The 26,384-nt window shown below is 46.1% G+C and overlaps 1 protein-coding gene and 1 pseudogene across 5 annotated transcripts in view; both read left to right on the forward strand.

The window, feature by feature from the left end:
- Positions 1 to 26,384, forward strand: part of LOC134927917 (serpin B6-like) — a 143,237-nt gene that overhangs the window by 81,558 nt on the left and 35,295 nt on the right. For 4 of the 5 annotated variants that reach the window (XM_063923038.1, XM_063923037.1, XM_063923036.1 and 1 more), the window contains exons 2-4: positions 7,180 to 7,367; positions 14,750 to 14,887; positions 20,234 to 20,351. In XM_063923038.1, coding sequence (XP_063779108.1) covers positions 7,203 to 7,367; positions 14,750 to 14,887; positions 20,234 to 20,351 — 421 coding nt within the window. In that variant the 5' untranslated portion in view covers positions 7,180 to 7,202. Of the gene's footprint in view, positions 1 to 3,661; positions 3,861 to 7,179; positions 7,368 to 14,749; positions 14,888 to 20,233; positions 20,352 to 26,384 lie in introns of those variants that run through there. The other variant, XM_063923039.1, reaches the window with a different exon arrangement.
- LOC134931538 (5S ribosomal RNA) lies at positions 18,221 to 18,340 on the forward strand (annotated as a pseudogene).

A 26,384-nucleotide genomic window follows, 5' to 3' on the forward strand; every position in this document is an offset into this window, starting at 1 on the left:
GAGTTTGAGGCCACTCCCCCTCGCCGTTACCTCAAATCAGCCCTGCCGGCTGCTCCCAAAGAAAGGGAGGTAGTACTGGCAGCTATTCACAAGCTGTACCTCCAGCAGGTGATAATCAAGGTACCCCCCCTTCAACAGGGGCGGGGTAACTATTCCACAATGTTTGTGGTACCGAAACCGGACGGTTCGGTAAGACCCATCCTAAATTTAAAATCCTTGAACACTTTTATATAAGGAAGTTCAAGTTCAAGATGGAATCGCTCAGGGCGGTTATTGCAAGCCTGGAAGAGGGGGATTTTATGGTGTCATTGGACATCAAGGATGCATACCTGCATGTCCCTATTTACCCACCTCACCAGGAGTACCTCAGGTTTGTGGTACAGGACTGTCATTACCAATTCCAGACGTTGCCGTTTGGTCTGTCCACGGCACCGAGGGTATTTACCAAGGTAATGGCCGAGATGATGATACTCCTCTGAAAGAAGGGAGTTATAATTATCCCGTACTTGGACGATCTCCTGATAAAGGCGAGGTCCAAAGAGCAGTTGCTAGTCAGCGTAGCACTATCTCAGGAAGTGCTGCATCAGCATGGCTGGATTCTGAATATCCCAAAGTCACAGCTGATTCCTGCGACGCGTCTGCTGTTCCTGGGCATGCTTCTGGACACAGAACAGAAGAAGGTGTTTCTCCCGGAGGAGAAGGCCCAGGAATTATCATCCCTGGTCAGGGAACTCCTGAAACCAAAACAGGTGTCGGTGCATCACTGCACGCGAATCCTGGGAAAGATGGTAGCTTCTTACGAAGCAATTCCCTTCGGCAGGTTCCATGCAAGGATCTTCCAGTGGGATCTATTGGACAAATGGTCCGGATCGCATCTTCAGATGCATCGGTTGATCACCCTGTCCCCGAGGGCCAGGGTGTCTCTGTTGTGGTGGCTGCAGAGTGCGCATCTTCTCGAAGGCCGCAGATTCGGCATACAGGACTGGGTCCTGGTGACCACGGATGCAAGCCTCCGAGGTTGGGGGGCAGTCACTCAGGGAAGAAATTTCCAAGGACAATGGTCGAGTCAGGAAACTTCCCTACACATAAATATTCTGGAACTAAGGGCCATTTACAATGCCCTGAGTCAAGCAGAATCCCTGCTTCAAAACCAACCGGTGCTGATTCAGTCAGACAACATCACGGCGGTCGCCCATGTAAACCGACAGGGCGGCACAAGAAGCAGGATGGCAATGGCAGAAGCCACAAGGATTCTTCGATGGGCGGAGAATCACGTGCTAGCACTGTCAGCAGTGTTCATTCCGGGAGTGGACAACTGGGAAGCAGACTTCCTCAGCAGACACGACCTCCACCCGGGAGAGTGGGGACTTCATCCAGAAGTCTTCAACCTGATTGTAAACCGTTGGGAACGACCACAGGTGGACATGATGGCGTCCCGCCTCAACAAAAAGCTAAAAAGATATTGCGCCAGGTCAAGGGACCCTCAGGCGATAGCTGTGGACGCTCTAGTGACACCGTGGGTGTACCAGTCGGTTTATGTGTTCCCTCCTCTTCCTCTCATACCCAAGGTACTGAGGATAATAAGAAAGAGAGGAGTAAGAACTATACTCATCGTTACGGACTGGCCAAGAAGAAATTGGTACCCAGAACTACAAGAAATGATCTCAGAGGACCCATGGCCTCTGCCGCTCCGACAGGACCTGCTACAGCAGGGGCCCTGTCTGTTCCAAGACTTACCGCGGCTGCGTTTGACGGCATGGCGGTTGAACGCCGGATCCTAACTGAAAAGGGCATTCCGGATGAAGTAATTCCTACGCTGATAAAAGCTAGGAAGGATGTGACAGCAAAACATCACCGCATATGGCGAAAATATGTTGCTTGGTGTGAGGCCAGGAAGGCCCCAACAGAGGAATTTCAGCTGGGTCGATTTCTGCACTTCCTACAGTCAGGAGTGACTATGGGCCAAAAATTGGGATCCATTAAAGTCCAGATTTCGGCCCTGTCTATTTTCTTTCAAAAAGAACTGGCTTCAGTGCCTGAAGTTCAGACGTTTGTTAAGGGAGTGCTGCATATTCAGCCCCCTTTTGTGCCTCCAGTGGCACCTTGGGATCTCAACGTTGTGTTGGATTTCCTAAAATCACATTGGTTTGAGCCACTTAAGACCGTGGAGCTAAAATATCTCACGTGGAAGGTGGTCATGCTGTTGGCCTTAGCTTCGGCCATGCGTGTGTCAGAATTGGCGGCTTTGTCATGTAAAAGCCCATATCTGATTTTCCATATGGACAGGGCAGAATTGAGGACTCGTCCCCAATTTCTTCCTAAGGTGGTATCAGCGTTTCATTTGAACCAACCTATTGTGGTGCCTGCGGCTACTAGGGACTTGGAGGATTCCAAGTTGCTGGACGTAGTCCGGGCCCTGAAAATCTATGTTTCCAGGACGGCTAGAGTCAGAAAAACTGACTCGCTATTTATCCTGCATGCACCCAACAAGCTGGGTGCTCCTGCTTCAAAGCAGACTATTGCTCGCTGGATCTGTAGCACGATTCAGCTTGCACATTCTGCGGCTGGACTGCCGCATCCTAAATCAGTGAAAGCTCATTCCACGAGGAAGGTGGGCTCTTCTTGGGCGGCTGCCCGAGGGGTCTCGGCTTTACAACTTTGCCGAGCTGCTACTTGGTCGGGTTCAAACACTTTTGCAAAATTCTACAAGTTTGATACCCTGGCTGAGGAGGACCTTGAGTTTGCTCATTCGGTGCTGCAGAGTCATCCGCACTCTCCCGCCCGTTTGGGAGCTTTGGTATAATCCCCATGGTCCTTACGGAGTACCCAGCATCCACTAGGACGTCAGAGAAAATAAGAATTTACTCACCGGTAATTCTATTTCTCGTAGTCCGTAGTGGATGCTGGGAGCCCGTCCCAAGTGCGGACTTTCTGCAATACGTGTATATAGTTATTGCTTAACTAAAGGGTTATTGTTATGAGCCATCTGTTCAGTGAGGCTCAGTTGTTATTCATACTGTTAACTGGGTATAGTTATCACGAGTTGTACGGTGTGATTGGTGTGGCTGGTATGAGTCTTACCCTGGATTCCAAATCCTTTCCTTGTTGTGTCAGCTCTTCCGGGCACAGTTTCCCTAACTGAGGTCTGGAGGAGGGGCATAGAGGGAGGAGCCAGTGCACACCAGATAGTACCTAATCTTTCTTTTAGAGTGGCCAGTGTCCTGCGGAGCCCGTCTATTCCCCATGGTCCTTACGGAGTACCCAGCATCCACTACGGACTACGAGAAATAGAATTACCGGTGAGTAAATTCTTATTTTTCCACTTTAATTTTGAGTGTGACTCCAAATCCAGACCTCCATGGGTTAATAAATTTGATTTCCATTGATAATTTTTGTGTGATTTTGTTGTCAGCACATTCAACTATGTAAAGAACAAAGTATTTAATAAGAATATTTCATTCATTCAGATCTAGGATGTGTTATTTTAGTGTTCCCTTTATTTTTTTTGAGCAGTGTATATATACTGTATGCGTTGTCCAGTGTATTGAGAGATGTTGCGTAAAAAATTCAACCACAGTGATGTTACAGCACTTTATAGCAGATGATGCTCTTCATTATTTAGGTTTAAAGACCCTGCAGACTTCAGGGCTTGTCGATGGACCTGGATCTGATTTGGAAGAAAAGCAACAACAAAAAAGCAGACCATGGGCGTCATTCAGATCTAATCGCTGCTGTGCATTAAGGTCCTAACTGTGCATGCGTATGCACCGCAATGCGCATGCGCGTCGGACAACAACAATGGGCATCGCCGGTCAGCGACAGGATGGAGTGAAAAATCAGATCGCACGGGCATTCGCAAGGTGATTGCCGTTTGTGGGTGGCAACTGAGCATTTACAGGGAGTGTCCGGAAAAACTTGGGCATTACCAAGCATTTTCAGGGAGGGTGTCTGGCTCCGGTCCAGATCAGCCTGTTCTCATCGCACTGGAGGAGTAAGTCCTGGGCTGCGCGCAGACTGTACAAAGTGGATTTTCGCAGCTCGGCATACACATGCGATTGCACGCTTGCACGGTGGGTTTACACTCCCCCTGGAGGCGGCAACTATCTGATCGCAGGACAGCAAAATTAGCAGCCCTGTGATCAGATCTGAATTACCCCCCCCCCCCCATGTTGCAATGCAAGGGGAGCAAATACATTAATTTTACTGGTTGCTTTTGCATGTAGCCCACACATTTAGTTTTATTTTTACACTGCAGTTTAGATTTCATTTTGGACACCCCCCACCCAAATCTAAATGTCTCTGCAGGTGTTACATTTTCCCCTCCTACAGTACAGCATGGTTTTGCCCACGTGAACAGTTACTTGCTTTTTTTGGTTTTGCATCCAGATCAGAATCAGGCCCCATGTGCACCAGGGGGTGTAGTACTGCTGATCAGCGGTCAGGAGACCGCCGGTCAGCTTACCGACGCCGGGATCCCGGCAGCATACCGACGCCAGGATCCAGGCGGGGAGGGGCGAGTGCAGCAAGCCCCTTGCGGGCTCGGTGGCGACATGCGGTTGCCACGGGTTCTATTCCCACTCTATGGGTGTCGTGGACACCCACGAGTGGAAATAGTCCCTGTTGGTCGGCATGCTGACCATCGGGATAGTGAGCCATCGGGCTGGTGGAGGAGGTCATGTGACTGTCGGTCAGCTGACCGGCGGTCACATTAATACCACCCGCACCAGGGACGTGCAGGAAGGGGAGGCAGTGCCTCCCCTGTCGTTAATGATTAAAATAATACAAAGAAGATACTTATGACACATATTCTGTGTTATAAGTATCTCCTTTATATTATTCTAATCATTATGATGGTGTAAAATGGGGTTGGGAGGCACTGATCGTTGTGCCTCCCATTTTGAATGGGAAGTGTGTGGGGGCGGGCGCGGGCGGGGCGAAGCCATGGGTAGTAAAAGCCCATTGAATTTACATAGGAAAGCGGCACCATTAGAGGTTCCGCTTTCATACAAGGACGTGCTTTCAACCATGAAAGCACGCCCCTGTCAGTGAGAACACAGTGATTGGCCAGCGGATCCGTCGCTGGAACAGCTGTCATCACTTGGTGGGCTCAGCGGGGGGATGCGGCGGAGGTGCGGGTGGCGGTGGCAGCGGAACGCGGCAGGCAGGGATCCGAGATCCCTGCTTGCCATTCTGCAGAGTTTGGCAGTGGAGCGGTACTAGTTTAAAAAACGGCGCCTCACCGTAATTTTTTTAATAAGATGGCCACCGCGAGACAATCACGGCTCGCCACGTCATTGCCCCGCCCCCTCCGGCTGATTTATATAAATCAGCGCGAGGCATCGGCATCAGTCCGGCGGGGGAGGAGCAGTGAAGAGCACCTGAAGAAAGAAGAAGACACCGTGGAAGTCCTGGATGTGCGGCGGCTATGCAAAAGAACTTAACAGCCGCCGCCCACCAGGTGAAGACTCCGGAAACCCTGGGAAGGCGGCGGCCATGCAAAAGAACTTAAAGGCCGCCGCCTTCCAGGTGAAGAACCTGAGTAATAAAACTTTTTTTTAAAGACGTGTGTGTGTGTGTGTGTGTGTGTGTGTGTGTGTGTGTGTGTTTTATATTTTCTTTACAGGTGCCAGCGGTCCCTTTCTGTCTGGCATGCTGGCACTTGTGGTTCTTTAAGTGCCAGCATGCTGGGGCTGGCTTGCTGGGACCTGTAGGCCACCTGTAAAGAACAATATTAACATACAATGAACCCCGCACCCACCGCCACCAGGGGTGCGGGGCATAGCACTGGGCTATCAGCCCAGTGCTGGTTGTTGCTCGGGAGGGGGGACCCCATTTTAATTTTTGGAGGGCCCCGCTTTCCGAGGAATTCCAGCCCTGGGCTGACTGGCTTGGGGAGCACTTTAATGGCATGGCAGGGGCACACTACACTGAGTGTCTCCCCTGCTATGGCATTATCCCCCCTGGCTGGTTCTGCCTGGTGCTGGTTTTTATGGGACTGCACTTTTTTTTTTTTTTCCTCAATGGGGGAGGGGGGTATGGGGGGTGGTGTTTAGCTGCCAATGCCTCCCCAGCCACTGACTTCACCGCACGTCACTGATGTGCACCACGGTTTTTATATAAAATTCCCAGTGATCTATTTATGTAATGGTTGCATAGCACAATATACTATTATAAGAGTCCATTTACAGGTACCAGTTTAACTAGAGGGAAAAGGGGCTAAAATATATCTCCAAGAAGGGATTATCTGATGAGGGGGAGTGAAGGCCAAGTTGTCACAAACTGATTTTATATATAAAAAAAAATAAATATAAACTCCTGGCCAGAGTTTAAGGAGGTTAATTGAAATGTAGCAATTAATTAGGATCATCGACCTCCCAAGTATTTCTGAAATGTAGATGCAAGATTGTTATTGGGTTTATAGTAGTAACCTGCTATAGATTTGTCATCTAGGGGGAGGTTGTTTACTAAAGGGATAGTAATGGGAGTAATTCTAATTTATTGGATTGTAACAACAAGTGTTATTGGTAACATGTATCAATAAAATGATACGTTTCGGAAAAAAAATGTTTGTACATGTCCAGTTTCGCTAGGAAAACAATAAGTTGGTAATTACGGTTTTCCCAAGCTAACCCTAGTTATTGCTAGGAAGTATATTCTTGGTGGAGGTGCTGAGATCAGTAGGATTTACCGACTATCTGGATGCCAGGCGCCAGTATACCGACAACGGCATCCCGATCATCAGTATGCCAGCAGCGGGGTGAGCGCTACGAGTCCCCTTGCGTGCTCGCTGCTCTGCGGGCTTGGTGGCTCGCTGCGCTCGGCACAGGTTCTGTTCCCACTCTATGGGTGTCTTGGACACCCACAAGTGGGAATAGCTCCTGTTAGCCGGGATTCTGGCTGTCTGTATTGTCACCGGCAACTTGACTGCATACTGAGGCACTAGCTATTATTGTAACCTAATCAAAATGGAGAGAGAGTCAGGGGTGGGTTACACAAGGACATTTTTAGTGAACAGTTTTGAGCACAGCAGCATTCATTCATTCATTTTATTTTACTTACTGGAAGAATTTTACTTTGTGCTACAAATATGATAGTTGGCATGATGGCTACAGATATATTAATATACAAATATATTAGTTATATTTATATATTCATTGGTTGTCCTTTTTAATCTTGCAGGTTTTGATTGCAGACTTTAAACAATGGGTTCCCTGAGTGATGCAAATGGCTCCTTTGCTATGGATTTATTTAAAATGCTAACTGGAAATAATAAAAGTAACGTGTTCTTCTCCCCAATAAGCATCTCCTCTGCTCTTGCAATGGTTTTACTGGGAGCAAAAGGACAGACTGCTGCTCAGATGTCAAAGGTCTGTATTAAAAGTACAGCACACCAATAGGTGAAAATAATAATTAGTATTTAAATAGGTTGCATTGTAATTGTAAATCTTGCTTCACTTCATTGTCATGGGCTCACTCAAATATTACTTACCGGTATTAATAAACTTAGCATAATTTTTGTTTGTTTTTCACCATTATTAGTAGCGTAGACTATAGACAGCTCACAAAATGTATGCATTGTTCTTTTTAGTGCAAATATTACAATATATCCATTGCCTGTATATTCTCTGTACATAATGCACTCTTCTTACGTGCTGTATGTTGTTATAATGTTCAGTTGCACTTATTTAACATTTTCAAACAAAAATGTATCTTACGTCCTAGAGGATGCTGGGGTCCATATTAGTACCATGGGGTATAGACGGGTCCACCAGGAGCCATTGGCACTTTAAGAGTTTAATAGTGTGTACTGGCTCCTCCCTCAATGCCCCTCCTACTAGACTCAGTTTAGAAAATGTGCCCGGAGGAGCCGGTAACAGCTAGGGGAGCTCTACAGAGTTCTCTTGGTAAAGAGTATTTTTCTTCCTTTTCAGGTTTTTTTATTTTACATGGAGGCTGTGGCGACAGCCTGCCTGCAGCGTGGGACTGGGGGGGGCAGTGTCCGCCCCGCGGGGTCTTGAGCCACTGCTCCGGCTGACTGGACGTTGGCTCCAGAGGGGTCTGATCGCGCCCCGCCGCAGGGGAACGCTCGCGCCGGCAGCCAGCCGCCACCCCCTCAGTAGCTGAAGTGTGGCGAGTGAGTCACTGTCCCCCCTTGCAAGCAGGGGGACAGTGTGAAGAGGGCGGCTACAGGGTCAGGAGCGCAGTCTTACCTGCACTCCTGGAAGGCTCAGCGGTACCTTGGTGCGGCACTGGGAGGGAGCGCCCTGGGCCAGCTCCGGACCCTACACTGGTCGTTTCAGGCATGTCGGGGTCTGCGGATCCAGGTCAGTACAATCCTCAGGGCCAGTAGTATAATCCTCATGTGAGCAGGAAGACAGCACCATTGAAGGGGGCGGAGCTTCTCAGAGCGGACCTAGCAGCGTTCAGCGCCACTTTTCCTGCCTGCAGTCATGGTTCACTGGATCCAGATCCCTCCAGAGCTCTCTCCTGCAGTCTGTACGGTACCAGGGGGCTGTAGAATGGAGGGGAGGCTGCTTAAAGGCTGTGTCACCTATTAAGGGACACAGTCAGCGCTGGGAAGGGACTCCCTTTACCTGAAAAGCACTGTGTGTGTGGGTTGGCTCCAATCTCTGTGTCTCTCTGCCTTTCTTGGTGGGGGGGGGGGGGGGGGACTCTGTCTGTCTACATAATACCCTGTGTGTTTGTGGGGTGTTTGAGTGTGTGTGACATGTCTAGGGACACTGTGTCATATGCTGCAGAGGATTTGTCTTCCAAGGAAGACTCCATTCCATGTAATCAGGATTGCACTGTTTTAGTGCAGATCCCAGCTAGAGAGACAGAATGGTTAGTCTCTCTGAGGGAGACTATTTCTCAGATTTCTGATAGGGTTGCTAGGACTGAGTATGCCACTCAGGTCCTCCAGTCCTCTATGGTGGTATGGTCTGATTCTGCCTCCTCTGGGTCCCTTGCGGTACATTCTCATAAACGTGCGCTTGCAATTATGCAGGATGACACGGACACCGACTCTGACGCTGCAGGCGGTGATGGGGATGTGTTGAGGGGGCGGCATCACTTGCTCAGGGGGTGCAGTTGATGATTGAGGCTGTTAGGGATGTTTTACACATTTCGGACACAGCTCCGGAACAGTTGGAGGAGGCCTTCTTTACTGATAATAAGAAGCCCCCCCTCGCCTTCCCAGCATCCAAAGATTTGAATGCTATCTTTGAAAAGGCATGGGAAACTCCGGAAAAGAAATTCCAGATTCCCAAGAAGGTCCTGGTGGCTTTTCCCTTCCCAGAGGAAGATAGGAAGAGATGGGAGTCCCCGCCGCTAGTCGACGCTTCTGTATCCAGGCTGTCCAAGCAGGTGGTATTACCGGTCCCGGGATCTACCGCGTTACAGGACCCGGCAGATCGCAAGGTGGATGCTACGCTGAAATCCATTTACACGGCTTCAGGGGCTATATTGCGGCCTACTATAGCTTGTGCTTGGATTGCTAAAGCTATTGCCAGGTGGTCAATCACTCTGCAGGAGGAATCGACTACGCTGGACAAAGGTGACGTTGATTTATTTTTACGTAATATTCAGGATTCTGCAGGGTTCCTGGTGGATTCCATGAAGGACCTGGGTTTCATGGCTGTGGGGATCTCCTCCATGTCCGTCTCGGCTCGCAGAGGTCTCTGGTTGCGCAACTATTCTGCGGACGCGGAATCCAGGAAGTGTGTGGAGGGCCTACCATACAAGGGTCAGGCTCTCTTTGGGGAGGCGCTGAATGCGTGGATTGCCACGGCTACCGCGGGTAAGTCTCCTTTTCTCCCCTCGGCTGCACCGGCTACGAAGAAGCCATTTTCATCTACCACGTCACAGTCCTTTTGGCCCGCGAGGCCTAGAAAGAATAAGCCTTCGAACACCTTCTTCAGAGGTGGTCGTGCCAAAGGAAAGAAACCTGCTCCCACTGGTTCCCAGGCCCAGAAGCCCGCTTCTGATACCCCTAAGTCCTCCGCATGACGACGGACAGCTAGGCCTGGAGGAAGGTCTGGTGGTGGCAAGACTCTGGCAGTTAAGCTACGTCTGGGTGTCGTCTGGTCTGGACCCCTGGGTTCTGGATATAATGTCCAGAGGGTACAGACTGGAGTTTCAAGATCCCCTTCCTCGCCGTTTCTTCAAGTCAGGCTTGCCAGCCCTGCTGGCAGACAGGACAATTCTTCTGGAGGCCATCAGAAAATTGGTGGAGTCAGAGGTTATTGTTCTGGTCCCACTTCAGCAACGGAACAAGGGTTATTATTCAAACCTTTTTCGTGGTACCGAAACCGGATGGTTCGGTACGGCCTATTCTAAACTTAAAATCTTTGAATCCTTATCTCAGGGAGTTCAAATTCAAGATGGAATCTCTGAGAGCTGTCATCTCAGGACTGTCGGAGGGGGGAGTTCCTGGTGTCCCTGGACATCAAGGATGCTTACCTCCACATTCCCATTTGGGCGCCGCATCAAGCATATCTCCGGTTTGTGCTAATGGACGATCACTATCAGTTCCTGGCGCTACCGTTTGGCCTCTCCACAGCACCGAGGATCTTCACCAAGGTGATGGCGGAGATGATGGTTCTCCTCCGCAAACAGGGGGTGAACATAATTCCATATCTGGACTATCTCCTGATCAAGGAGTCGTCCAGGGAGAGGTTGTTGCTTTACATTGCGCTCACGACGCGGCTGCCCAGGAGGCACGGTTGGGTCCTAAACCTTCAAAAGTCTCATCTGGAGCCGACAAGGTGGCTTTCTTTCCCGGGAATGATCCTCGACACGGAAGTGCAGAGGGTATTTTTCCCGGTTGAGAAAGCGTTGGTGATTCAAGCAATGGTCTGGGAGGTCCTAAAGACTGCCCGGGTATCGGTTCATCAATGCATATGCCTTCTGGTGAAGATGGTTACTGCCTGCGAGGCTCTGCAGTATGGCAGTTTTCATACTCGACCCTTTCAGCTGGACCTATTGGACCAGTGGTCGGGCTCTCACCTACACATGCACAGGAGGATACGCCTGTCTCCGAAAGCCAGGATTTCACTCCTCTGGTGGCTGCAACTTCCACACCTTCTGGAAGGGAGAAGGTTCGGAATTCAAGACTGGATCCTTTTAACCACAGATGCAAGTCTAAGAGGTTGGGGAGCAGTTGCTCTGGGGGAAACCTTTCAGGGACGATGGTCAGAGCAAGAGTCGCTTCTCCCAATAAACATCCTGGAACTCAGGGCCGTTTACAACTCCCTTCTGCAAGCAGCACAACTTCTACAGGATCGGGCTGTTCAGGTGCAGTCGGACAATGTGACCACAGTGGCCTACATAAACCGACAAGGCGGAACGAAGAGCAGAGCTGCCATGGCAGAGGTGTCAAAAATCCTCATCTGGGCAGAAAGGCACGCGGTGGCGATGTCGGCAATCTTCATTCCGGGCAATGACAACTGGGAAGCAGACTTCCTCAGCAGACACGACCTCCATCCAGGGGAGTGGGGCCTCCATCCGGAAGTGTTCGAGGAGGTAACCGGTTGGTGGGGGGGTTCCTCACATAGACATGATGGCCTCCCGCCTCAACAAGAAGCTACGGAGGTACTGTTCCAGGTCAAGAGACCCACAGGCAGTGGCGGTGGATGCACTGGTAACACTGTGGGTGTTCAAGTCAGTGTATGTGTTCCCTCCACTTCCTCTGATACCAAAGGTTCTTCAGCTCATGAGAAGAACAAAGGTTCTGGCAATCCTCATTGCTCAGGACTGGCCAAGGAGGGCTTGGTATGCGGATCTGCTGGATCTTCTGCTGGAAGATCCACGGCCTTTACCTCTTTGGGAAGATCTGCTTCTGCAGGGGCCGTTCGCTTATCAAGACTTACCGCGGCTTCGTATGACGGCATGGCGGTTGAACGCCAGATCTTAGCTTGGAAGGGTACCTCGAGTGAGGTCATTCCTACCCTGATACAGGATAGAAAGGGGGGTAATATCTACGCATTACCATCACATTTGGAAGAAATATGTTTCTTGGTGTGAGGCCAAGAAGTTTCCGGCGGTGGAGTTTCAACTTGGACGTTTTCTCCTTTTCCTGCAAGCAGGGGTGGATATGGGACTGAGACTGGGCTCCATCAAGGTCCAGATCTCTGCTTTGTCCATCCTCTTCCAAAAACAATTGGCTGTTCTTCCTGAGGTTCAGACCTTTTTGAAAGAGGTTCTGCACATCCAGCCTCCCTCTGTGGCGCCTACGGCTCCATGGGATCTTGATGTGGTGTTGCAGTTCCTACAATCTGCTTGGTTTGAGCCTCTACAGGAGGCTGATCTCAAGTTTCTCACGTGGAAGGCGGTCACCTTGTTGGCCTTGGCCTCTGCACGGCGCGTGTCGGAATTGGGGGCTTTATCTTGTAAAAGCCCCTATCTGATCTTCCATGAAGACAGGGCGGAACTTAGGACTCGTCCACAGTTCCTACCTAAGGTAGTGTCGGCTTTCCACATCAACCAACCTGTTGTGGTGCCAGTGGCTACTGACTCCTCAATTGATTCAAAGGCCTTGGATGTAGTGAGGACTTTGAAGATTTACGTGAAGAGGACGGCTCGTCATAGGAAAACTGACTGTTTGTCCTCCACAGAAAATTGGATGTCCTGCTTCTAAGCAGTCGATTTCACGCTGGATCAGGTTCACTATCCAGCATGCTTATTCCACGGCAGGATTGCTGTGTCCGAATTCCGTTAAGGCCCACTCTACTCGTAAAGTGGGTTCTTCCTGGGCGGCTGCCCGGGGTGTCTCGGCGGTACAACTCTGCCGAGCAGCTACTTGGTCTGGGTCGAACACGTTTGCCAAGTTTTACAAGTTCGATACTTTGGCCTCTGATGACCTCACGTTAGGTCAAGCAGTGTTGCAGGAGCCTCCGCGCTCTCCCTCCCATACTGGGAGCTTTGGTACATCCCCATGGTACTAATATGGACCCCAGCATCCTCTAGGACGTAAATCCTTTTCTCGTAGTCCGGCCAGCGCTTCGTTTTCATGCATTGGTTTTATGGTTCAGTGTTACCTGGTTCCTAGGTAAGTTCTGTGTTGTTTACTGTTTCAGCTGTTGCTGAAGTTGTTCCGGCATGTTGGCCGAATTCTCCTGTTTGTGTGAGCTGGTATGAATCTCTCCACTATCTGTGTAATTCCTTCTCTCGAAGTATGTTGTCTCCTCGGGCACAGTTTCTAGACTGAGTCTGGTAGGAGGGGCATAGAGGGAGTAGCCAGCCCACACTATTAAACTCTAGTGCCAATGGCTCCTGGTGGACCTGTCTATACCCCATGGTACTAATATGGACCCCAGCATCCTCTACGGCCTACGAGAATAGGATTTACCGGTAAGTAACCAAAATCCTATTTTCTGCTGGCTGAGGGGTAGATGTATGACATTTTGAAAAGAGATCAAGTGGAGAGAAAGAGAGAAAAAAAAAATCAGTCAGTGTCTAACGGTGTGTACACACGGTGAGATTCGGACTTAACCGATTCTCACTGTGCGACGGGGGGCCGGGTCGGCACTTAGCCAGTATCGCAAGCACATAATGAGTGTGCTTGCGATCCTGGTACTGTGCGATTTTGGCTAAGTGTCAATCTTGACTATCTCTTCTATAGAGATAGTCAAGATTGACTTGCCTGCACAGTCTATTTTTTCTGCCGATGCCGACCGCGCACCGGTATCGGATCGGGATCGCAAGGTGACTGTCACCTTGCGATCTGCACTATCTTTTCTGCCGATTCTGACTATATAGTCAGAATCGGAAGAAAAGATCTCACCGTGTGTACACACCCTAACTGACATTTTATAGGCTGTGTTTGGAAAATGACAGTTACTGTAGAAGCTGATTGGTCACTACTTTTTATCTCTCTCCAAGCTTCCATTGATAAATAGTAGATCTTAGTGACCAGTACATTTGATAACAGTCCCAGTATTACAATATACTAGTTGTATATTCACGTTCACATTATGGGAGAATAATATTGTGATAAGCAAGATACAGTAAATGCTTACTACCATAATATTGTGCCTATATTTCCTGGTTATTATGTGTTAGAATCTATTGCGTACAAATATTCATTCGTTTCATCTGTCTCAGTGACGTGCAGTGAGGTAAATGGCTGAGGAGGCACTGGCTAGTATCAGAGACAGATTACAATCCGTATTTGAGCTTATACACAGGTGCAGCAGCATATACTTCTGTAAACTTCACCTGTCATAGGGTTGTATTCAATTCTTTTAACTCTTTCCACACCCGTTCTGTTTCTGCTGAGGGGAGTGGTATAATAATTTCCGCTCGCTACCCCTGGGGTAGCGAGGGCGCACAACCCTTGACGCAGCTAAACCTGATTACTATGGGCGCAATATGCGCGATAACGAGGATCGTTTTAGAAAGGAAATTGGGTGTGATATATCATTTGAATACCGCCCTATATATAGGCTTTTAGTTTTCACTGTACTTTATTATAGTCACAACTCTGGTGTATACTATAGCATGACAGGAAAGGCTGTGCCTCACCTCACTGCATGTCACTGAATTCTTATAATGGTCTATAATTGCTCGGTAAATCAGTTGGGTGGAGGGGTAATTCTGCTGTCTTTGGTGATTTTTGACACATGGCTGTTTCAAAGAACTGCAATAATATCTGAACATTTCCTTCTTTATCCACACACAAGTATTTAGAATACAGAAAATATATATATTTTCTCATAAATATTTATAAGAATTATTATTTTTTTCACAGGTGCTTCACTTTGATAAGACAAAGGATGTCCATGCTTCATTTCAGTCTCTTATTTCTGAGATTAATAAACCAGGCACAGACTACCTCTTGCGAACTGCTAACCGCTTATATGGTGAAAAGTCATTTACATTCCTTTGTGTAAGTTTATTGTTTTCCCCCATGTTGACAAATGTACTTTCCCTGAAAACAATGACATGAAATGTATCTGTGCAAATCTATTTCCTGGGCACAGTAGTTGAATCACTCCTTGTCCACTGACCAAGTTTCATGTTTAAAAATAGACCCTTGGTGGAATATTCAATTAGCTGCTGTAATTTACCATGGCTAATTGACTCCCCCATGGATATTCAGTTGTCCCCTTTTCCAGCAGTTATCCGTTTGTTTTTTATTTATTTTTTATTTGTGTGCCTGTAACAGACGAAAAAAATCCACGATAACCAGCCCTATCATCCCCGTTTTATTGAGAAAACACATACAGTAGGTCAAGAACTTATCCCGGATCCTATGAGAAAAAATAAGGGACAATTGAATTTGCCAGAAAAAAGTAGTCGAAAAAGTACAAAAAAAAATAAACTGTGAAAACCTTCCTTGCTTTTTGCACCCGAAAAATTTTCAGGGCTGATTGAACATCGTTTTGGAATTAGTTGTAATCAAATTATCTGTTAAAAAGATGCAAACCATGGCACAGTGTATAATCATCTGCTGTATTCTTTGAGAGAGACAAGTCTATATAGAATTCTCTTGGATCTTCTCTGTGGAGTAAGTAGATACTAGAGGTATTGAACTTTGGAATTGCTGTGGCTCCTTCACCATTATACCAGTTTGTTAGTAGAAGTATGTAGAGTGCTTAAGCTAGATAAGGCAAAACACACATATAAGGAACATCTCACACATGCGTTGTGTTCCAAATATGCAACAGAACCCAAATACGTCTTTTCTTTCTTTCTGGTGTTTATACTTTGATCGAATAGTTTGTTGGAAATAGGTAATTTTAGAAGAAAGGTGTTGGGAACCGCACAAGTCCTCAATCTGATAAATAGTAGCCTCTGAAAAACTGAATTATCCCTGAATTGCTTCTAGATATAGCAACTAGGGGTATATGGATAATCAATCCTAGTACCAATAATTGTTGCTTTCAGTGGTGCTCCCAAGAGTCAAATTTAAGCAGTCGAGGAAAAACCAAAACAAAGAAGTGTTGGAAAGTAGACTCTTTTTTGGGAGCATTCTAATTCAGAGGGTGGCAATGTAATTTATTAATACTGATAAAACCATTTTTATTAGATAACACTTAGAATAAAATTTAAGGAGTATCTACGTGAAAAATTAGAAGCTTTGCGAAAATATAGAACAGATTATAAATAATACTTGATATCCATATCACAATATACCAGTTGCCGGAAATTAATGGCTGTGGTAACAGAATTCATTAATCATTGCACATTCAGACTCATGTAATGTATGACCATCATTTGTTCAGCAGGTATCCATTGTGGATTACAATAAATGCAGAGAGTTAAATTTATCACTTTTATAATCCTCTTACATCCAGTGCCATTTAAAAGCTGTTTACTGTTTAATAAATTATACACACACATTGGTTTAGACAAAGCATTTTATTGATTTATTTTAATAATTTATATATTTAATTATATACTGCACGGTAAGTTATTAATTCATTACACCTAACAATACTTCACATTAACCTTTTAATTAATTCAACTGGCACACATATAAGAAAAATATATATTTAACCATGATCTCAGGATACAGCCTTTACTAATCCACCTCCTGCAAACCACACTCTGGAAATCATATACATTATATATATATATCTTTAATTCCCGTCCCACAACAAACTATAGGAAATATCCAGGATCCTCAACCATGCAATTGAACGACCCAATATGGGTTGACCCAGTGTTTAACAATTATTAGGTCCAATTAACCACTAGTACTCCTGTTTAAAAACTGCAACTCCCAGCTAACACATCACGTCCTGTGATCAAGCATACAATGCGAAACGTACGTCAGGAGGAAGTACTGCGATCACGTGATGCGCACACGTGACCGCACTAGCCGGAATCCCGAGGACGGTCACCAGGCAACGGCCGCATAGCTCCGTCTTCTGAACGGGGAGACCTCGACCACACGCCGCTGCAGCCCCTGGAGCACGGGCACGGCAACAGGCGGGTCCTACAGCGACAGCATCAAGATTGGAGCTGGTATCGTATACCCCACACTCCGCATATTGCGATCTGCACATAAACTAATCAGCCTGTCAGCACAATTTTTTCTTCTCTTTTTCTTTTTTCTTTTTTTTTCTTTTTTCCTTTTTTCCTTGAGCAAATAGCAGCCACATAAGTGATACTATATTCTCCAGCCACATTGTCACGCCTATACTATGTTAAAGAGCAATACTGGATAAACTGTCCCAACCAGCAATATCACAAGGACTGTATACCTTTAGCATTAAGGTATATATAGCTGGGATTATCTATACTTGCTATAAACATCAATAGCAAGCTAATACTAATTTTACAGGTATCATTGACTGTGTTTCTCCTTTGAAATTTATATATTCAACAATGGCAAATTTCAGCAAACGCTCTGAACTTAGAGCTCATTAGGCTCAAGCAAATCAAAAATTGTGCGAATTATCTACAAGCACCTAGTTCTAGCCTGCTTTCCTATAATCACGCAGGTACTCATTAGAGGTTCTAGGTATCAGGCATTTCACAGCTATTGTCTGGTTTAGTGCATAAGGGTGTATTATAATTGATTACCTTGAAAACTTATTGCCATATTCATGCTGTGCAGCATAATTATATCCTGCACTTTTATATTGACTGAATTTGGCACGGCCGTTCTGGTGCCCTTTGGGCGTTTCTAGGAGTGAAAGGCAAGTCCTAATTGTGGACATTGTGTGGTGTTCAGGAATTTCACCCACATAATAGGCCTTCACTCATATGTATACTGTTATCTGTGGTTGATATGTCACAGGGTGACTAAGCCAGGTGGCTGCACATTATCTCATTTAATTTTTTTGACCATTGTACCATATGTATATAAATCTCAATTTTTGCCAATCATAATTTATAAACCTGGATGACTCAGGAGGGTGAGTATAATATTTGCGGTCATACCTCACTGGAGATGCCCAATCTCTTCTGACCTTGGAAGCTAAACAGTGAAAGGCAGGGCTAGTAAGAGGATGGGTGACCATCTTTGAACACCCAGGTACTGCAACAAATTGATTCCCCTATAGTGTCATCCGCACCCAAAATATTGGGTATTTGGATCTCCAAAAAATTGGTTTGCATCGGTAAAAGGCAAGCCCTATTTGTGGATGTTGTGTAACCTTTTTTCCACAAAACAGGCCGTCACCCATATCTTATTTGTGGCTGCTATGTCACAGGGTGACTAAACCAGGTGGCTGCATACACTTAGGTGATCCAAAAGGGTGAGTACAATATTTGCGGTCATACATCACTGGAGATGCCCAATCTCTTCTGACCTTGGAAGCTAAGCAGTGAAAGGCCGGGTTAGTACAAGGATGGGAGACCACCTCTGAACACCCTGGTACTGCAAGAAATTGACTCCCCTATACAGTGTCACCTACATATATACTACTGGGTACCCGACTCTCACATGACCTATGATTTAACTCTCTGCATTTATTGTAATCCACAATGGATACCTGCTGAACAAATGATGGTCATACATTACATGAGTCTGAATGTGCAATGATTAATGAATTCTGTTACCACAGCCATTAATTTCCAGCAACTGGTATATTGTGATATGGATATCACGTATTATTTATAATCTGTTCTATATTTTCGCAAAGCTTCTAATTTTTCACGTAGATACTCCTTAAATTTTATTCTAAGTGTTATCTAATAAAAATGGTTTTATCAGTATTAATAAATTACATTGCCACCCTCTGAATTAGAGTGCTCCCAAAAAAGAGTCTACTTTCCAACACTTCTTTGTTTTGGTTTTTCCTCGACTGGAAATAGGTAATGCCTTAAGTTAACCATTGTGGAGGACTACTGATGTCAAATGCTGTTATATAGCTTACCTCAATGTAGCTGGAGGGGGATAGTGTGACAGTGCCTTGGTAACTCATAACCGTTGATCGTAATTCCTTGTGCACAGAGACCGTAGTGGTCAGGCTATTATCAGGCGGTCTTCCTCTCCAACAGTGGTAATATCTGGTCTGCGTAACTCTAGTCTGCACCTGGAGCACTCTGGTAAAATGGCAACAAGCCAGTAGCTGGTGCTTAACGGAGACTGTGCAGGGTCCTTTTACCACCCGATGTGCTTTAAATCAATATTACTGGGACATCGGTTCCATAATGTGAAAGGTTTACAGTGGCTTGCAGAAGTATTTATCCCAGACTTTATTTAAAAAAAATAAAATAAAAAAAAAACACCTGCAAAGAAATAGTGAGTTTGAAAATTTACTTTTAAGAGCCGCCTGGTTTACAATTAAATTCTGTCTGGAACAATCTGTGTAAGTGTCATTTGTAACATTTGTAAATCTTTTAACTACTTAGGTGGTTGAATACCTTTGCAAGCCACTGTATATTGAAAGGAACTGATGGGTAAATTGCCAGCTCTCACTCTGGAGTATGGCTAATTTGGGGGAGATGTACTATGCAGTGAAAAGAGTGAAGTGAGCCAGTGGAGAAGTTGCCCATGGTAACCAATCAACTGCTCTGTTTAATTTTATAGTATGCAAATTATAAATGTCACTTCAATAATGATTGGTTGCCCTGGGCAACTTCTCCACTGGCTCACTAATGTACTCGTTTAACTACTTAATACATCTCCCCCTTATACCCATTACTAGGGGTTGGGGCTGTAATGCCGCCGGTCAGGATCCCGGAGGTCAGCATACCGCCCCTGGATCTCGGCCACCAGAATGCACGGAGCGGGCTCGGTTTCTCTCTGCGCTTGCCACATGTTCTATTCCCACTCTATGGGTGTCGTGTATACCCACAAGTGGTAATAGTCCCCGTTAGTCCGCATGCCGACTGTCTGCCCTGTCAGCGATCAGGACTCCGCCGTCTGTATCCTGACCGCCGTGATCCCGATCACCGGCAAATCAACTATATCCCCATTACTAGATATGTGTGATGAGCAATTACAATTTGTGTTGATAAATAGTCCAGTCCAGCAGATGATTGAATAATGTCTGTGTTTTATAAGTAGCTAGTGTGTTTATTGTATGTTTGTATGTAGCAATATTTATGTGATCATATTTATCAGCACCTGATTATTCTACTTCAGTATTTTGTGCTGTTTGTTTGTTTGTTTGTTTGTTTGTTTGTTTGTTGGTGCTGCCAAACTGTGTTCAGTTTGACAAGATTTCTCAAATGTGTAATCACAAATTATGCATAACTTGCATTAAGGTCTGTTAATATCAGATCTGATCATCTTGAAACTTTGTGTACCATAAAATGTAATTTGATTTAACAGGAATTCCTGGGATCAATCAAGAAACATTATCATGCAGATTTACAATCTGTAGACTTTGCTGAGAATTCAGAAGAGGGCAGAAAAGAAATTAATAACTGGGTGGAACAGAAAACTGAAGGTGATATTAGAGTATATTTTTGTTTTAAAATTAGATTATATAACAGTAGTTCTAAATAAGTTGTTAAATGTTGTCATGTTAGTATCCTAGTTGACTTGATAATATAAAGATGGTTGTAGTCTCAAATTACCAAGTTGCCATTCTACAGTGCCAGTATCGTTTTTGTGAAATAAGTTAATCATGACTTTGGGATTTCAGCCTCTCATGTGGTATGAATATATTGAAGTGAAAAATATACCAATGCCTTATCGCATGCCTCCCAACGACTGGAGGAGGCAAAGCAGGACTCTCTTGCACGGCCAAAAAGGGAACATGGCCTATGGAAAAGGGAACATGGCTTTGCATGAGTGCCTTGATCGTGAGTCACGCCTCCGTTATCTCACTGAGGGGGCATACCCAACGCTCTTTGAGCTGCTGGCATGCCTCCAGTCCTTCTGTGTCCCGTGGATATATGCTGTGCACATGCGCACAGTATCTATTCACCGCAGCGAGTTATGGGAGCCTCCCAACTGACCCCCCCCCCACGTGGGACACTGTGGCCCGTGTGTGGGACAGCGGGGCAGTCACCAAAAAACGGGACAGTACCTAGAAAATTGGGGCAGTTTGGAGGTATGTGTATCATTCATCAGACTAGTTTTATTTGAAATTAGGTACCTGACCCGTGTTTTGTTTATTGCATCCCAGAAATAATTAACATACTGTAGCTTCCTGTCATTTCAGAAGCAAGTTAAGGGCCCCATACATCCGGCGGCCAATTCATCAATCCAACCAGAAATGACAGTGTTAAAGTCGAAAAATATTGTAATACATATGCCTTGTAGTAACCCCATGCACATGCCCGCTGCTCGTGCACTCAGTCTGCCGTGCGTGCACATATCCGCAATTTGTGTAGGATCGCTCCAGCGATCATGCGCGTGATATGGTTATTTACGGCGGAGTTTGTGAGCGCGTAGAGGGTTATTAGAACATTACATATTTAACCCAAATAGTGTACATTTTAGATATAGTTCCCCTAGACCGCATCAGCGAGTATCAATAGTTTAAACAGTTCCAGGACTAAGGGATTCGCCTTTGCATGATAGGAAGGGTCAGACAAAGGTTAGAAGGTGATGTCTAGTATCCAGCTGTAGGGTATTTTGAGGGTAACATTCCTGTGTTGGTTAGAGAAAGATCGCATGTTCCTGCGTATAGTTATGTGCAAAAGTAGAATATAGATATTAACTGTATTTACTGTATATTATGTATGCGGCGGGAATCCAGAGGATACCACCCACAAGAGCAGTTGGGGAAAGACATTGCCCACCTATTCAAATCCACCTATGACCTCTTCTGTAATGTAAAGACACATCCCTGTGTCCAATGGACAATGAGATTACAGTGACCATTGTATTGTGTATGCATGTTGTGTATAAAAAGCCCATTGTTGCCTGGCCGGTCAGAAGACTCTAAACGCTATCTGTATGACCAGCGGAGGACCGGCCGGGTTGCGCTTGCGAACATTCTCACGTTTGTACATTCTATGTAGCCATTATTCTGTTTAGATTTATCTTGTTAGCCTGTAGTGTATAATTTGTACTGTTTACCTTTTGGAACAAATCCACGGTGGCCTTAGAACCCTGTGGTTTCAACTACAAATCGGTGTTGTCTTCACTTTCCTGCAAGGGTTTTAGAGTGTATTTATCTGTATAAGGTGTATAAGTATTGTTAAGGTGTACGCACTGCGGGTACTTTATACCGTCAGCGCTACTTAAGGTTTAAGGTATAACATCGTTGCAGTACTTTGCTGCTAAGGGTTTAAAGTGAAATCATATCATTACATTGTATCATTAACGAGGTTTAAAGGTTATCAATTGTGAGTGCGCATGCTGTGTGTACTCTGTACACTCAGCACGGCGTGTGTACGCCAAGTACGTACCACGTGCGGGACTCTGTACGCAAATAGCGTACAAAGAACGTAGCACGTGTATTCAGTCTAGTGGCCATAGCGGCTCCACGGTAATAGTGTATCTAGAGGTATAGCTTTTCGGTCTAAGATAATATCGACATTATCAACAGTCGTCTATGTTCGGCGATCCGTTAGATAATTGGGAAAATTCTTCATGTTGATAAGCCCCAATTTGCTGATCCTGATCACCTGTTGAATATCCCCGATTCTCTGACCCGGTGTTGGGAACTGGAGAATTGTGACATTCAGTCGCAGATGTATGGAGGCCATTAGCCTGAAGGAGAGTTGGCCCAGGTGCTGAAAAGAGATGCACGAGTGCCAGACAGCTTATGTATGGGTTATTGTAATGCTTATAGGATCAGATGAAAGAGGCTCAATATAGGTTAGCAGGAAATTAGGTAAAAGCAAAGCCAAGGTCAGGGGTGAGAAACACGGCTAGAAGCATAGTTTCTTAAATAAAAATGATGGGACCTTAAAAAAAAAAAAGTTATGGGACCTTCCTGCATCTCTACAAGATAGATCACTTGTAGCAGTGATGTGATCTAATTCTTGCCCATAAATTTTGTAGCATTAAGTCACTAATTCTGTATAATCTATGACTGCAGAACTACAGAGAAGAGCTGAGTTAGCTCTTCACTGCTTGGAGAAAGTATTTAACATCAATGGGTTTTCATGGCAACCACAATGAGGAAAGCTTGTTTCTACTTTTGAGTGCATAGTGTATATGTAATGTAAGGGGGCACAATTTCCAAGAACCGGAGCAACCTCGGCTATTAAGCGTGTAGATTTAAAGCGGAAATGAGTAAAAGGCAAAACCAACATAGCTGCTGGATTCCTGGTTCTGGACATTAATCATTGACATTGAGGTTCAGCCATCATGTCGACATCCGGCTGACACCAGTCCAAGGATGCAGCAGCCTTAGCCATTCCATCCACACATGAATTAGCCCCATTATGCTTTACTCCATGTTAAAAACTATATGCTTTTTCAATAGGTATCATCCGGTCTACAGATCTACACTAAAAAGTAGAGATGTGCACCGGAAATTTTTCGGGTTTTGTGTTTTTGGTTTTAGGTTCGGTTCCGTGGCCGTGTTTTGGGTTCGAACGCGTTTTGGCAAAACCTCACCGAATTTTTTTTGTCGGATTCGGGTGTGTTTTGGATTCGGGTGTTTTTTTCAAAAAACCCTAAAAAACAGCTTAAATCATAGAATTTGGGGGTCATTTTGATCCCAAAGTATTATTAACCTCAATAACCATAATTTCCACTCATTTTCAGTCTATTCTGAACACCTCACACCTCACAATATTATTTTTAGTCCTAAAATTTGCACCGAGGTCGCTGGATGACTAAGCTCAGCGACCCAAGTGGCCGACACAAACACCTGGCCCATCTAGGAGTGGCACTGCAGTGTCACGCAGGATGGCCCTTCCAAAAAACACTCCCCAAACAGCACATGACGCAAAGAAAAATGAAAGAAAAAAGAGGTGCAAGATGGAATTGTCCTTGGGCCCTCCCACCCACCCTTATGTTGTATAAACAGGACATGCACACTTTAACCAACCCATCATTTCAGTGACAGGGTCTGCCACACGACTGTGACTGAAATGATGGGTTGGTTTGGACCCCCACCAAAAAAGAAGCAATCTCTCCTTGCACAAACTGGCTCTACAGAGGCAAGATGTCCACCTCATCATCATCCTCCGATTCATCACCGTGTACATCCCCCTCCTCACAGATTATCAATTCGTCCCCACTGGAATCCACCATCACAGCTCCCTGTGTACTTTGTGGAGGCAATTGCTGCTGGTGAATGTCTCCATGGAGGAATTGATTATAATTCATTTTAATGAACATCATCTTCTCCACATTTTCTGGAAGTAACCTCGTACGCCGATTGCTGACAAGGTGAGCGGCGGCACTAAACACTCTTTCGGAGTACACACTTGTGGGAGGGCAACTTAGGTAGAATAAAGCCAGTTTGTGCAAGGGCCTCCAAATTGCCTCTTTTTCCTGCCAGTATACGTACGGACTGTCTCACGTGCCTACTTGGATGCGGTCACTCATATAATCCTCCACCATTCTTTCAATGGTGAGAGAATCATATGCAGTGACAGTAGACGACATGTCCGTAATCGTTGTCAGGTCCTTCAGTCCGGACCAGATGTCAGCATCAGCAGTCGCTCCAGACTGCCCTGCATCACCGCCAGCGGGTGGGCTCGGAATTCTGAGCCTTTTCCTCGCACCCCCAGTTGCGGGAGAATGTGAAGGAGGAGATGTTGACAGGTCGCGTTCCGCTTGACTTGACAATTTTCTCACCAGCAGTTCTTTGAACCCCTGCAGACTTGTGTCTGCCGGAAAGAGAGATACAACGTAGGTTTTAAATCTAGGATCGAGCACGGTGGCCAAAATGTAGTGCTCTGATTTCAACAGATTGACCACCCGTGAATCCTTGTTAAGGGAATTAAGGGCTCCATCCACAAGTCCCACATGCCTAGCGGAATCGCTCAGTGTTAGCTCCTCCTTCAATGTCTCCAGCTTCTTCTGCAAAAGCCTGATGAGGGGAATGACCTGACTCAGGCTGGCAGTGTCTGAACTGACTTCACGTGTGGCAAGTTCAAAAGGTTGCAGAACCTTGCACAACGTTGAAATCATTCTCCACTGCGCTTGAGACAGGTGCATTCCACCTCCTATATCGTGGTCAGTTGTATAGGCTTGAATGGCCTTTTGCTGCTCCTCCAACCTCTGAAGCATATAGAGGGTTGAATTCCACCTCGTTACCACTTCTTGCTTCAGATGATGGCAGGGCAGGTTCAGGCGTTTTTGGTGTTGCTCCAGTCTTCTGTACGTGGTGCCTGTACGCCGAAAGTGTCCCGCAATTCTTCTGGCCACCGACAGCATCTCTTGCACGCCCCTCTCGTTTTTTAAATAATTCTGCACCACCAAATTCAAGGTATGTGCAAAACATGGGACGTGCTGGAATTTGCCCATATTTAGTGCACACACAATATTGCTGGCGTTGTCCGATGCCACAAATCCACAGGAGAGTCCAATTGGGGTAAGCCATTCTGCGATGATCTTCCTCAGTTGCCGTAAGAGGTTTTCAGCTGTGTGTGTATTCTGGAAAGCGGTGATACAAAGCGTAGCCTGCCTAGGAAAGAGTTGGCGTTTGCGAGATGCTGCTACTGGTGCCGCCGCTGCTGTTCTTGCGGCGGGAGTCAATACATCTACCCAGTGGGCTGACACAGTCATATAGTCCTGAGTCTGCCCTGCTCCACTTGTCCACATGTCCGTGGTTAAGTGGACATTGGGTACAACTGCATTTTTTAGGACACTGGTGAGTCTTTTTCTGAGGTCTGTGTACATTTTCGGTATCGCCTGCCTAGAGAAATGGAACCTAGATGGTATTTGGTACCGGGGACACAGTACCTCAATCAAGTCTATAGTTGGCTCTGCAGTAATGATGGATACCGGAACCACGTTTCTCACCGCCCAGGATGCCAAGGCCTCAGTTACCCGCTTTGCAGCAGGATGACTGCTGTGATATTTCATCTTCCTCGCAAAGGACTGTTGGACAGTCAATTGCTTGGTGGAAGTAGTAAAAGTCGTCTTAGGACTTCCCCTCTGGGATGACCATCGACTCCCAGCAGCAACTACAGCAGCGCCAGCAGCAGTAGGCGTTACACGCAAGGATGCATCGGAGGAATCCCAGGCAGGAGAGGACTCGTCAGAATTGCCAGTGACATGGCCTGCAGGACTATTGGCATTCCTGGGGAAGGAGGAAATTGACACTGAGGGAGTTGGTGGGGTGGTTTGCGTGAGCTTGGTTACAAGAGGAAGGGATTTACTGGTCAGTGGACTGCTTCCGCTGTCGCCCAAAGTTTTTGAACTTGTCACTGACTTATGATGAATGCGCTGCAGGTGACGTATAAGGGAGGATGTTCCGAGGTGGTTAACGTCCTTACCCCTACTTATTACAGCTTGACAAAGGCAACACACGGCTTGACACCTGTTGTCCGCATTTCTGTTGAAATACTTCCACACCGAAGAGCTGATTTTTTTGGTATTTTCACCAGGCATGTCAATG

Source organism: Pseudophryne corroboree, chromosome 5 (assembly GCF_028390025.1).
Source record: "Pseudophryne corroboree isolate aPseCor3 chromosome 5, aPseCor3.hap2, whole genome shotgun sequence".
Classification (NCBI taxonomy): domain Eukaryota; kingdom Metazoa; phylum Chordata; class Amphibia; order Anura; family Myobatrachidae; genus Pseudophryne; species Pseudophryne corroboree.